This window comes from Cololabis saira, chromosome 3 (assembly GCF_033807715.1).
Source record: "Cololabis saira isolate AMF1-May2022 chromosome 3, fColSai1.1, whole genome shotgun sequence".
NCBI classification, from domain to species: domain Eukaryota; kingdom Metazoa; phylum Chordata; class Actinopteri; order Beloniformes; family Belonidae; genus Cololabis; species Cololabis saira.
The window spans coordinates 28,264,611-28,278,918 of NC_084589.1; the positions used below are offsets into that span (position 1 = coordinate 28,264,611).

General features: G+C 37.9%; 1 protein-coding gene across 1 annotated transcript; it reads left to right on the top strand.

Annotated features, from left to right (window-relative positions):
* The first annotated feature begins 7,411 nt into the window (after positions 1-7,411).
* Positions 7,412-13,907, top strand: sbk3 (SH3 domain binding kinase family, member 3). Its single transcript, XM_061717035.1, has 4 exons — positions 7,412-7,692; positions 9,336-9,483; positions 9,765-9,967; positions 11,635-13,907. The coding sequence occupies exons 1-4, from the start codon at positions 7,687-7,689 to the stop codon at positions 12,406-12,408; spliced, it is 1,131 nt and encodes a 376-aa protein (XP_061573019.1). The 5' UTR covers positions 7,412-7,686; the 3' UTR covers positions 12,409-13,907.
* The last annotated feature ends 401 nt before the right edge of the window (positions 13,908-14,308 follow it).

Here is a 14,308-nt window from a genome sequence, read left to right on the forward strand (position 1 = left end):
TGCTTTACATCGACATTAAAAGCGGCAAGACATAATTAGACAGTAAATAACAAATAAAATGAAATATAGCTGGGAGCTTCATAGGGAACTAACAGGTCCAGCATGTATTTTGGTCCAAGACCATTCAGTGCGTTGTAGACCAGCAGTAAGATTTTAAACTCTATCCTTTGACTCACTGGAAGCCAGTGTAGTGATTTCATGACCGGTGTAATGTGGTCCAGTTTCCTGGTGTTTGTAAGGACTCTGGCGGCAGTGTTCTGGATCAGCTACAGTTGCCTGATTGATTTCTTGTTAAGGCCAGTAAAGATGACATTGCAATAATCCAACTTACTGAAAATGAATGCATGAATAAGTTTTTCCATGTCTTGTTTAGACAGAATCCCCTTAATTCTAGCAATGTTTTTTTAGGTGGTAATAGGCAGATTTAGTGATAAACTTTAGATGGCTGTTGAAGTTCAGGTCTGAGTCAATAATTACACCATATTAACGTTTAGAGACCGACGCGAAAGTCCTCAACTGAAAACTACGCGAAGAATCCAAAAAAACAAAGAACAAAAAAAAAACAAAAAAAAGACCCAGGCATCTGTTTTTATGTGAGTACACTGTAAAAACGTACTTATTTTTTTAATAAGTCATTTTCCTTTTTAGGGCCCGAGCCCCAAGGCTTGTGCGAAGCCCTATTGAAATCGCAACGATTATTATTATTCTTATTTTATCCGAATTTGCGTTTTTGAGCCGAATAACTTACTCGAAAACTTGTGAAACTTGGCACGCACGTCCCATGTGGTGAAAAATTACGTATTCTAATAGTGTCAAAAATGGGCGTGGCCTAATGGCTCAACAGCGTCCCCTAGAAAACTTTGTGCCTCAAGCCCTACAATACGGTTTGACGTACATGCACAAAAATCGTTACACACCTGTATCATGTTGCAACTTAAAGAAAAGTCTCTTGGCGCCATGGCCGAAACTGAACAGGAAGTCGACCATTTTGAATTAATCGTGTAATTTAGGCGAAATTTATGAAAATTATTATTCATGTGTCATACTTTAACAAACTCCTCTTAGCAGGATCGTCCGTTTGACGTAAAACTCGCTCAGGAGACACAAAAGACGATAATGATGAAAAGTTATTAAAATCGCGAGTTTTTGTGAAATGGCGTGGCAGTGGCGCCGCGTCAAACTTCAACGTTAAACAGGAAGTGCTACTAGTAGCTGATTGGCCCATATTTGTTAGATCCTATTTTCTGCCATAACTTTTGAACAGGTTGTGATAAAGACCTGTGGGTGGTGTCATCGGACTCGGTTTTGAGTACTTTACCTTCATTGGCCTGAATTAGCCCCGCCCCTTCTTCTGATTGGTCAATAATTTATAGTCCCTATTTTCTGCTATAACTCTTGAATGGTTTGACATAAAGAGTCGTGGGTGGTGTCATCTGACTTACTTTTGAGTCCTAGACCTTTATTGGTGAAAATTGCACGCGCGAGGGCCCGTTCATCGCTGCTTGCAGCTTTAATCTTTTATTGTTTTCATTTTTGTCGTTGGTTTGTCTTATAAGACAGTCAGAAAAGAAAAACAGTGTTGATTATGTCATATAAGTAAGTCTGGAGGGCATAATATATTACGGGATCATAACACAGGGTATTCTGTACGTATATAGTAGCAGTAGTATATAGTTGTAAAGACACATCTGTAGATTTCTGTTATATTTAAATTCTTACACAAACTGCATTACATGTTTATTTTAATGCAATAATTATAACATTATGAACAATTTTACAATTACAGTTTATATATATATATTTTTTATTTATATATATATATATATATATATATATATATATATATATATATATATATATATATATATATATATATATGTGTATGTAACACGGTACATATATATATATATATATATATATATATATATATATATATATATATATATACTGTGTATATATATATGTTTATATAAAATGTATGCATGTATGCGTGTATATAAGTATGAATTGAAGGTGCAGTGAAAAAACAACTGGTATAAAGCACAACAATCTCAAAACCTGAGCTACAAGAACCTGCCAAACGAAGGAGTTACTGGTTCCCCAACCGAGATGGTACACATTAGAAGAAGAAATCAGGAGGAAAAACTGAATGTTCTGGGTGTATCCAAAGTGTACTCACAGTAGAATAACATGGGAACAGATCCATCTGCAACATAACACCAGTGCTCCATGGCTGGTGGATCTCAGCGCTAACCACAGCAATCTTTCAGAATAGATTTCTGAGAAAGAATTTCAAATATAAAGAGTTGGACAGCATCAGGCCCGGTTATGATATGCACCTACTGGTTGAAGAAACTAACTGCCATCCATAAACGTCTAGTAGCACAAACGGACCAGCTCCAATTCACTCGGAACTATCTTGTTTTAGCTTTTGTCCTCTTATCCTCACATAAAAGTTGGCACTGATTGGTAAGCGATTGGTTGTGTGAGGCATAAAAGGCGTGGCTACAAAGCATCAGAAAAAAATGTTTTGTAGTGATGTAGACAAATAATAGAATAAAAGGCTGAAACAAAAAAAGAAAACGATGCTTGAGGCAGCTCATGAGCAGTGTGTTTTATCCTCTTTGAAGTACACTTTTGACTTTGTAACTTTGCAGATCACTACATGCACAAAACATGTTTAAAGGAAAATAAACCCCTCCAATTAATACGTTATCCTCAAATCTTAAGTTTATTTATTCCTGATCAAAGAGTGAAACTATCATTATTGTTGCCACCCTGATGTCTAGTGTGAGGGTGTTTTAAGTTAAAGGTGGAATTGATTGTTATAAATTCTTCAGTAGAATTCAGTATTCATATTGTTTTCAATTTTTTCCACCTCATTTATCTGAGATCTGTTGACCAACTTCAACTGCAAAAGACTCAGGAGCTGACCTGATATGTATATATACACACTTTATATGAATTTGTACAACTTGTAAGCTTGCAGCCTCCCCTAAATATTTTATTGGTAACTGGATTAAAATTTGCATTGTGATAAATTTGTTCAGACCTTTTACATAGCTGGAAACTGTACTCAGCAAAGAAAACATCACATAATCTTTGCCTGTAAAAAAAATCTTTTCACTTTATCTGTAGTGGAGGATGTCAACTTTTTTGCTTTAGGGGAAAGATATTTTCTCCATTGGAACCATTAGTCAAATTGAAATGTAATAGACTGCTATAATTTTAACTGATAAATCATGATAGGCCACATCAATTTAGACTTTTTCTTCAGAAATGCAATAACTCGCACCATCCACCGAGAGGCACCCTTTAACTACTTCTAGCTTCAGATGAAACCAGAAACAGCCTGATTCTGTCTCCTGTCAGTGGTACCATAAATAATACTTGGTAAGCCCCTTAGAACAAAACAACACAACAACAGCTGGCATGTGTGGTACAACTTGTACTTTTATCCTGCAAATCTGTATCCTTTTGTTTTCACCTTTTCCCCAGGAAGGAAACATTTGAAGAAAAAAATCAGCTTTAGTCAATAAATAAATAAACAAACAGCAATGAAACAAATTTGAGCTGTTTTAGAGGCACTAATCATAAGAAGGCAAGCTGAAAAAAGTCATTTGAGAAGCACAACACTGATAGTGAAGATAGCTTCTTTTGATAATCTGTATCACCAGACTGTTGATGTAAATAAGGTTAATCATTTCTAAACCCACAGCTGCACAAATGACTTATTTCACATACTCACTCACTAAACTATGTTCAGTTATTTTCCCTGACAATAAGCCTACATAAATCTCCCTTTATGTGGTTCAGGATTTGTTAACATTTTTTCTTTAATGTAGTAAAGTTTGGTTAAAAGTTGTTTTAATTTTATTCTTTATTCAGTGCAGTGCAATTCATTTTGGTTGTACTAGGCCAGTTCACAACTAAAGTCATATTAGGGCAATTTAAACATAAAGCAAACAAGTTCAACACAAGACCAATCAAATACAGTCCATTGATCAGGTTGGAATCCAATGATATTCCACTAAAAGTCAGTTCATTATTGTTGTACTCATACAAAGGCAGTTCATGAAAAGCCGAAACCAAAAGACTGCATTAAATCCATTCCTCCATCCTGAGCAGTGGAGAGGAAGAACTCCTTCTTAAATGGAAGAGACTTCCAGGAGAACTACGCTCAGGAGTGGTGACCATTCGCCTCAGCTACCGGTAATTAGGATGGTGAGAGCTTGGATAGTACGGAAAGTCTTACAGATATAACAGAGCTTTACTTTTAATTACTTAGTATTTGTGGAGAAGAATTTAAAATTATTTCTAACTATGGATTCAACAGGAACATAATAAGATCAACTAAAGAAATATAATTTCTCTGCATAATTCACAACAGGACTCACTGCAGCTTTTTGGATCAGCAGGCTTTTCAGAGAATCCCCGACGACAGCCTAAGCAACTGTAGTCCTATCTTGAAGTAACATGTTTTGCTGCATTTACCTGAGACAGAATGTTGCAAATGGTGGCAATATTACAAAGGTGAGAACTCCAGAAACCAATTGTATTTGTAATTTAAAGGGATTCAATTCAATTCAATTCAATTTTATTTATATAGCGTCTATATTTAATGTTTATATAGCGTCTACACACATTTTCCAACAGGAATTGTCTTTAAGCACTTTCCAGAGACCCAGAACATGACCCCAGAGCAATTATTACATAAACATAACATAAACAATGGCAGGTAAAAACTCCCCTAGTGGGAGAAAACTGAGGGCATGACTTTGACTTAAGGTTTTTGAGTGCCAAGAATTATTATTTTTCCTTAAGAGGCAAGGAAAAACTCCCCTTTAGGAAGGAAGAAACCTTGAGCAGGACATGGCTCATAACGGGGGACCTTCCTGCCACAGTCCAGCTGGGCAGAGCAGTAAAAGAGAAAACAGGTACAGGAGAGACACAGGCATAATGGCTAACTGGTGCACAGTGCACTACAGAGATGACTATATAAGCAGATGTAGACAGCCGACACTGAGGTGGTCAGAGGGCGGGACTGTTGGTCAGGATGTCAGCAGTTATCCACCAGACATCCACACAGACAGGTGGAAGCAGCAGTGCGATGGTCAGAGGGGGGACTGCAGGGCAGCATGCAGCTCCTGAAGCTCTGGCCTGCAAACATGCAAGCTATAGATCAAAAAGTAATATTGTCCAGAGAACTACATGGACAAACTGTGTACTCCTGGAGTTGCCAGAAATATATGTCTGTATCTTGAGGCACAAAAAACATCCAGTTTTGTTCTTAAAAAGTATAAAGTATTTTTGATCTCTTTTGGTCCATGGCTTTTTATAATTTCTTCATAATATTTACCGCAAGATAACTACCATATATAATGTATTTAGGTCCTTGACTCGTGATCCTTGATCATAAGTCCTAAAAATATCATTATGTTTCAAATGTCTTAATAAGACAAGTAATAAGATCTTGTAATTTTTTGTCACCAATATCTACATCTGTGACTGTATTTGGACCACAGGGTCTTTTGGCCCCTGTTGTGGCAACCAGCTGCTCTGCTCCATAAAACAAAAAACAACTTTTATCTCTTCTGCCAACTTCATGCTGAGAATGAGCTGCTGTCATTCACAAGTATTCAGTGACACACACACTCACATGGAATATATATTCACTATGTACAGGATATAATTTTATATATTAAATAATATATAATTAAAGAATAATTATAATGATAATATAATAACTGTTATTACTGTTAATATTATTATTATTATTATTATTATTAATAATATGTATTATTGTAATTGATATTATTATTATTATTATTATTATTATTATTATTATTATTATTATTTTTATTATTGTTAGTAGTAGTAGTAGTAGTAGTAGTAGTAGTATAATAATAGTAGTAGGATTAGCAATGTATTTCTTATCACATAAAACAGAACATTTGCTTAACTAGGGTTCTCCAGCAGATCCTGTGAAACTGCACTGGAATAAAATGGATAGATCTCTGAAAGTGTATTTGTCTCCTCATCTATGCAACATCTCTTTTTTAATTAATTGTTTCTTATTCTTTTTTTAAATGTACTTCTTTATATGTATCCATGTAAAAGGTTAGAATTTGAAACATAGACAGCATCTGTTGTGAACAGAAACAACTTCCTTTTTAAGAAGCGAAATGTCCTTTGAAATGTAAAAGTGTTACATAAGCTTTACGTTATGTAACCTAGCATGCCTGTCCTGAGTGGCATTTGTGAAAGTTCCCCTGTGCATCCACCATCTGTACATAGTGACTATAAATTTCATTTGAGCGTGTGTGTGTCACTGAATACTTGTGAATGACAGCAGCTCATTCTCAGCATGAAGTTGGCGGAAGAGATAAAAGTTATGTTTTGAGTTGCAGAGCAGAGCAGCTGGTTGCCACAACAGGGGCCAAAAGACCCTGTGGTCCAAACACAAACACACATGTAGATACTGGTAACAAACACAGCAGAGGTTGAAACCCGAGCAGAGACACGCTTTTATGTAAGCAGCCTGTGTTTGTGTCATAAAATGCACAGCCGTCATACCAGTGGCAATAATAGTGCTCTAGTATGTATTAATTGAAACCAGTGGAGTGGATGGAAAGAAAAGGAGGGTGTCAAAGCCATGGGAGCCGGAGGACAGGCTTGACCTGCTGCTTGTGTTAAGCAGGACACAGAGCTGGAACGCAGACAGTACTGTATGAATCTGGTTTTAACAGTTTCAGCTGTTAGCGCTGTCATTCTGTAATCATAGGCCGTGAAACTTGCATGAAAAGTATTTGAGGGCGGACACAGTTTATGACAAGGAAGGGGAAAATACAACTAAAAGATAGATTAAAAACATGTATAGCATCTATAAAGTCAACCATTTTTATATACTGTATTTTTCCTCTTGCTGAGGTTGATAAGAGATAAAAAGTAAAGGAAAAAGTACAATGAAATAGAAAAATGAAGTAGTTTGTATATTGTACCCTGTAATCCAAGCAAGTGTCATGGATCAAAGGATACAGCTTGTTGGCCTATTCCAATCATTCCAGCATACCTTTTGATTAAAACAGGAATCCGTATGAGGGGAATTCATTCACCCAGACTAACTGAGATGGTGAGAGAAGACATAGAAAGAGAAGGAGGGGTGGGGTTGCCTTGGAGTACATAGTGAGTGAAAAATGATGATGGAAGTAAAGCGATGTGTTTATGTGGTCGGGATGACTGTGCAAGATTAACAGTAATGTATAGAGTTGGGTATAGAGTTGGGAGAGCTGTGCACAGGCACTGAGGGAGAGAGAGAGAGAGAGGGGTTTGAAATACATCACAGCCAGTTCATACAAGTTTACCGGCGTAACAGAAGAGAGGCGGAGAAAAAGGGTGTTGGCACAAGAGTAGGAAAAGAGAGGGAGGGAGTTTAGTATGAGTCTCATGGGAAGATGCACATAGCCAGTATCTAGGTCTCCAGTAAACATTTATGAGGGTCTTATAAAGCTGCTGTGCTACTGCATGGAACCACGGAGGAAAAGCAAAGGCGAAAATATCAGCGACAATTACACTTTGGTGCAACCTGCATTATCTCCACATTTGAAAAGCATAGGTTAGAGTCTGTGATTGGATGCTGAAAAGAGCGAAGGCAATCCGAACAGAGATCATCCAACTGAACTGAAAATGGCAGTAAGTATTATTTATTTTTCTTAAAGGTGGAACTGGACACATTACTTCATGCATGCTGTGCATTTTTTTAATATGTTAAATCCCAATATTAACATGTGCGTGAAGCTATAAAAAATATAACGCCACCAGACAATTTTTATGTGCAAGCTTTCAGTTATTCTGTCATGCGCTTTTGCAGCTGCAGGACAAAATACAAGGCATTCACTGCATAAAAACACCAAATGTTGTTTTTTTTTAATTGCCAAAATAAACAGACTGATTACTTGTGGAGTATATTTTCAGCTTGTGAACTTAATGCTCCTTGCAGACTTTGAATTTGCTGATGATGTTAGCTCTACCAAAGACTGTATTACAATCTCATATCCGTATTTATGCCAAGGGCTATAAACTAATAAAGGTTTAATCAAAAATAACCTCAGCAGGCACACTTTTGAAGCACGTGTCGGGTGATTCTGACCAGATGTCTGCAACAGAGTCACTGAATCACTTACAAGCGGTGACCTAAAACAAGCTCTTATTAATGCATAATAGATAACATTAGTTTAACTTTTACGCGCAGCTGGAGTGTGAAATAGTGTGATAATTAAAAACCTATGTTAACAGCCTTGTGAATATCATTCAGCTATTCAGGTATTTAACACCTAAATGTTGTTTTCCTATGACGCAATCTATATTATATGGACTTAAGCGGATGTGTATTTTCCTTTCATGTGGATATTTTTTTGCATGCAATAAGGACGTCCAAACTGGTGCATCAGTGCAGCATAAGTCCTGCTCTCTCAAAGTGGCTGAAACCTTAAGTCTTTTCTTCGGCTGCACATCAAATCTCCTTGTTTCTCTAATACAATAGTAACCCACAACTCACAACTTCCTATGTATTCCTGTTATCTACAATGGCAAATCTTGAATGTCATGATGGAATATCTGACCATTTGATCTGATATTTTCAGTAATCATCATGAATCCAAAGCCAGAAGAATTGATTGATTAAATATTTGCTCAGTGACTAAATGTAATGCTCTTTGTGGTAGGTGTGTGACTGACTTGAAAAGGAATCACAATAGAGGGCATGATAAGAGTAAAATTAGGTTCACTTTAGCTTTGTTGTTAAGCTGTCTTTTTGTAAATTGTTTGTTTACGTTATCTTGGAGCTCTTCCAAAGGAAATGACAATGAAAGTGTTTTCATGAATGAAAGAATGTTGATGGACAGCGCCAAATGTTCAGATGGTCTAGCTGAGATGTGCCTGGAATTGATCCCTCTCTTAAAATAAGTACAACTCTAATAAATCAGTACAAAGGAATAATATGACACAATATATTCCACAATGGAGCATGTTCTGCCAAAATGCCTCGTGGGACAACACAAGTTTTTCCGACGCTCAGTGGGTGTACGCAAACAGAGAGTTGAATGAACTTTTAATATGACAGCTAATGAGATAAATGACTTTCAGGGTCATGTTGCAGTCTCAGGTACAGCGTCAGAATGTGCAGCCTCAGACGAACACTTCATACTTTGTAGTTATCTATCATCACAAGTTGCTCAAGCCGGGGCTCTTGTTTCTCTTGATGTCACATAACCAACCCTCAGGCATCATAGAGTGACACTGGATACAGATTTGTGTGTCTTTTTTCTGGTTCTCAGGCTGAAGCAGCTCAAGAACTTGATGAGCTATGTTACCTGTCGGCACAGTCCTTGCCCACCTTCAAAGTATCCAAACACTTCCAGGTGGTAAAACTTCTAGGAGAAGGGACTTATGGAAAAGTCATGCTCGCTGTGCACAGGAAGAGAGGTTAGTGCAACATTTAAAACTCATAGTCAGCAGGATGTCAAAGTCAGAGTTTTGATTTTGATATTTAAAAAAAAGGACATATCAAACTTTTTACTCTTCTGTTGCTGTAATGAAGAGCTGCAGTTGCTGCAGCTGGGGTAAATCTGTGGAAAAGAGTTGTCTCAAAGGGAAAGTTACATTTGTTCAGTGTGTCTGTGATTGACAATACTCACAGTCCATTGCTGAAAACAGATTTTGGAATAAGGTATTCAGTATATATCATCTTGCATCCCTTCCATCAGGAACTCCAATGGCCCTGAAGTTCTTCCCTCGGAAGTCTACCCAACTCATCTCTTTTCTGCGTGAATACAACCTGTCCCTTTCTTACTGCACCCATCCGTCACTGACACGGGCCCTTGGCATCTTCTTCTCCACGTCATCTTACTACGTCTTTGCCCAACAAGCAGGTCTCTACGGTGACCTCTACAGCGTTATTGTGTCAGAGGTCAGTTTGCATGATGTGTGGCATGAGTCATGCTATTTATGTCCAGCTAAACTGCAGTTCTGTTTCTTAGAAACTACACTTACATCCTATATAACATCTAATGAAGGATGAGTAATATCATTCTTTCAGTTTACCTTTCCTTATTTTTAATCTAAGTTATTTTGATCAACTTTGGTAAAAACATGACATTTCCTTTACACCACTGAAGAGAATCCAGGCGAGTGGTCACTGACACCTAAAAAGCAGATAATGTTGTCCACAAATGTAATGTAAGCATTACTGCAGCTGTCAGAAAAGCTTGTTTTGCAGTCCTGCAGTCCAGTTTACTCTGGAGGAACTGAACTGTTGATCCAGATATTCTGTGCTCCGTTTCCTGCCAGTAAAACCTTGAAAAGTGCTTGACAACAACTTCCAGTTCACCTCCGTCTGTGTTTGTGTCTCTGCCAGTAACATATCACTATAAAGATAAGAATAAGGAACAACCTGCTTCAACTGACTGGATAGAGTGCATGAAGTAAAGCAGGGATCTCTGAAAGCGTCACCAGCGACTCCACTGACGCAGATGCAGTTGTCTTTTTGCCAGTAGTAGTAAAGTACTAGACTCTGCGTTCTTCTCATGTTTCCCACTGATGTAGTAAATCTTTTTAAATATTCTTCCCTTTATTTTTCCATTTCTTTTTATAGTTGTGTATAGTTGTATAGTTTTTTCTTTTTCTTGTAAAGAGGCAATTCATACAACTGAGTAACACCAAATATCCCATGGTTTATTTCTTTATTTATCCATAGGATATATGTATTTCCTATGTTTGGTAGTCAAGATAGCCACATATATTAACAAACCAACTAAAGACCATGGTCTTAAACTATATATAGCACCAAACTCCTCTCGTGGGAGCTGAATATTTGCTGTTCAATAAAACTGACATGACTATGTCATATGCAAAAACCAATTATCTATCAAACTGGACGCCTTCACCTTGCGCCCTTTGGTGTCCCTAGATGTTCTGTCTATAAATGTTATGAACAGAATCAAAGGCAGGAACGTCAGAGGCAAAAAACTAATCAGATTTAGAGCTGGGTATGCAGACCGTAGCCTCACAGGACTACATGTGGATTGCTATTTGATTTTATTTTTTAAATACATCAGGTATAAAAAAAAAAAATGTTAAAAAATATCCAACCAATACTCACTCTCTTGCTTTTTAAAGAAACTTTCAGTTAGTTTAATCTGGCCAAAGCTGGTATTTAAATTGTACAAAAACCTGAAAAGGTATGAAAGATAAGAGGTGTCTTAGTTAAAAAGTCACTGATTTTAACATTATCTGCTAACATTTTGCATCCCTGTCTGAAAAAAGGCCTCATGAAATTCACCAGACCATACTAAACCTGCTCCCATCGGCAATAAATAAGTAATAAAATATTTTCTAACTGGCCTTCTTTATTCCATTTGCATTTAGCTGAAGTTGTTAATCTTATTCATTCTCAGTAAAAGTGTCTGTAAGTTGGTCAACAGTTTCCCATGGTTGTAATGTCTGGAATTTCTCCCTTATATAGATTTAACACCCGGTGGAAAAAAAGCAAAAAGAAAATGATGTTGAGGTGGGAACTAGCGGCTGACTTCACATGGGATGAACCTCTTATTGATCCAGACTATCTGTCCCGTTTAGGTCGGACTGGATGAAGACCGTGTGCAGAGGGTGATGTCCCAGCTGAGTGGCGCCGTCACACATCTCCACTCTCTGGGCTTCGTCCACCGGGACATCAAACCTGAGAATATCTTCCTGTGCGACAAGGCCTGTCGCTGGGTCAAACTGGGGGACTTCGGCCTCACCAGGGCCATCGGCACCACTGTTCGGGCCGTGTGGTATGAGTCTCCTTTCTGCACTCCTGAGGCAGGAGCTGCCAAGGAAGCTCAGAAGGAGATGGAGAGGAGTCAGAATGAGGAGACTGAAAAGGAGTGGGAGGACATTTGGATAACAGTGAAGCCCTATATTGACAGTTGGTCCCTTGGTGTACTCGTCTACTGCCTTTTAACAGGCTGCTTCCCTTGGGAGGAGAGTACTCATGATGACCCTGCTTACCGTAAGTTTAAGAAATGGTTTGACCAGGAAGACGAGATGAAAAATGTTGAGTGGAAGGGCAATGAAGAGACTGTTAGTTCCAAAATCATGGAGCAAAAGCAAAAAGACAACCGTCCTCCCTCCCAGTTTGAGGGACTCAGCCCATTAGTGATGACTCTTTTAAAGGAGCTGCTCCACCCAGAGGCTAAACACAGAGGAAGCCCAGAGGACATCTTGAGCTACCTGGGAGAGCCGTGGCTGATGGAGACAGTTAGAGAGGAGGAAAGGAAAGCAGAGGAGGCTGAGAAAGAAGCCATGAAAATCAGAGAAAGAAGAGGAGTCGGCGAGGAGCTGCTCAGGGAAGAAAAAGGGGAGAGATGAACTTTGTCTTTCGTAAAAAGTTTCAAAACCATTTTCTATGAATATGGTTTTTTTTTTGTTGAAAACATGTAGCAATATGATTGTAGATGTTACTCCAGTCGAAAACTACGAGGTGCTGCATTTTTCACGTTTGTAAATATTTTAAATGAAGTTTCCACTTTTATAGTTGTACCTACTTGTGTGTGTGTGTGTGTGTGTGTGCATGGGTGTGTTAAAGCTGCTATTTGTAAGAATTACACTTTAAAATATTTATGAAAGAAAAAAATAAAACAACCATTTTGACACTATTTTTAAAATATAAAAAATACTCTGTTGCTGAGAGAGCTGCTGAAAATATGGTGCTGAAGGCCATCAATCCTTGCATTACCACCTTCTCCCACTAGAGGTGGTATAAATCATTAAAAACCTTTTGTCTAGTAGTGTTTAGTAGAATAAATTATGCTAGCTGACAGCGTGTTCTACTCACATCTTAATCTGTCGCCTGGACTAACCATTTAAACCAAGTTTACAGAATGGCCAGGGGGCAAATCGGTGAGCAGTCAATAGTCGCTTGTCAACACTCAATCGGGGAGCAACAGGAGGACATTGTAAACATTCAATGAAACAAAACATTCCTCACAACAGATCAAGTAACAACTTTTTCATTAAAAAAACATTTTTAACTCCGTCACCTTTTGTAGCGCAGAAAATCACCTGTCTGGATGTGCAAAGGCCATTCTTTCATCCATATTCATTGTCTTTTCTTCACTCATTTGGGTTCTGAAACAGTTATTAACCAAACTTACGCCATTTCTTCTCCGAATCAGGTTTCAAATAAATAACTCATGTTTTGCAGGGGGTTACGACTCATTTGCCTCGTTTGCTGTGTTGGCAAAATGTGGTTTGAACACCAGCTAGAGGGTGGAATGTTTTATCAGATTTGGTAGTTTATGACCCCTAAATTGGGATGCAAGAAGGCTAGATCACAAGATATAACTGAAGCTCTGAGCAGACAGACTACATTCCTACAACTAGCACCCACTCAAGAAACCACATCTGGAGATTAGGAGAATAGAAAAAAAAGAAGAGAATTGCAGTCAAAGCTAACAGTGGCACTGTTTCTGTGTGGTAGAAACAACCATTAATATATAAAAGAATGAAATCAATGAAAATTAAATGAATATGCCTAATGGAGTGGTACATGAAGTGGTATAATGGAGATTACTGTGCACTTTGTTGTGTCTTCAGTCCGAACTGACACGTTGACTTTCATGTTGTGCTGCTCCCATTTGGAATAGGTTACATAGTGTGCCTTTAATTAATTATACAGAAAGAATTTCATGTTTGAATAAAATAATCATATTTCCCTTTGGTCTCCTGTTGGTACTTACAATAACACTTGCACTGAAGATGAACGCAGTTTTATAATTTGACTTTAACCTCCCCATTCCAAACAGACAGGATAGTGCTTAAAATCAGAGGCGATTCTAGGGTCTGTTGGGGCCCTAGGCAAAAATTTCTAGGGGGCCCCTCGAAACCAGCATTCATCACCGTTATGTTATAATAAACTGACACCAACGAAAACTTTATGAAATTTTGTTTTTCATTCCAAATGTTTTTCTTTACCTTCGGCTGAGCTGAATCGGCTCCATTTAAAACTTCCAGAATGAACGTTAAATTCTGTGCACACGACACTGTGTGTAGATTTTTTTTTTTTGACACTGTACAGGTGGATGATCCGTGATCATGGGAATGACGACATGGGGGCCCTTGAGGGAGGTTTCTTACTGGCTACTGAGATGTCATTGATAAATGCCCTATGTTTGTTTAAGGAGGGAGGTGTGGTCATTGCGGTTACCACATTTTGAGATCTGTGGAGTAAAAACAGCCTTCAAAATACTTTTTTAGTCCTCAATACCCC

Excerpts from the sequence above, each read along its gene's own strand:
- sbk3 (XM_061717035.1), top strand. Across the intron at positions 9,484-9,764 it reads CGCTGTGCACAGGAAGAGAG|GAACTCCAATGGCCCTGAAG; the intron begins GTTAGTGCAACA and ends CCCTTCCATCAG. Across the intron at positions 9,968-11,634 it reads ACAGCGTTATTGTGTCAGAG|GTCGGACTGGATGAAGACCG; the intron begins GTCAGTTTGCAT and ends TGTCCCGTTTAG.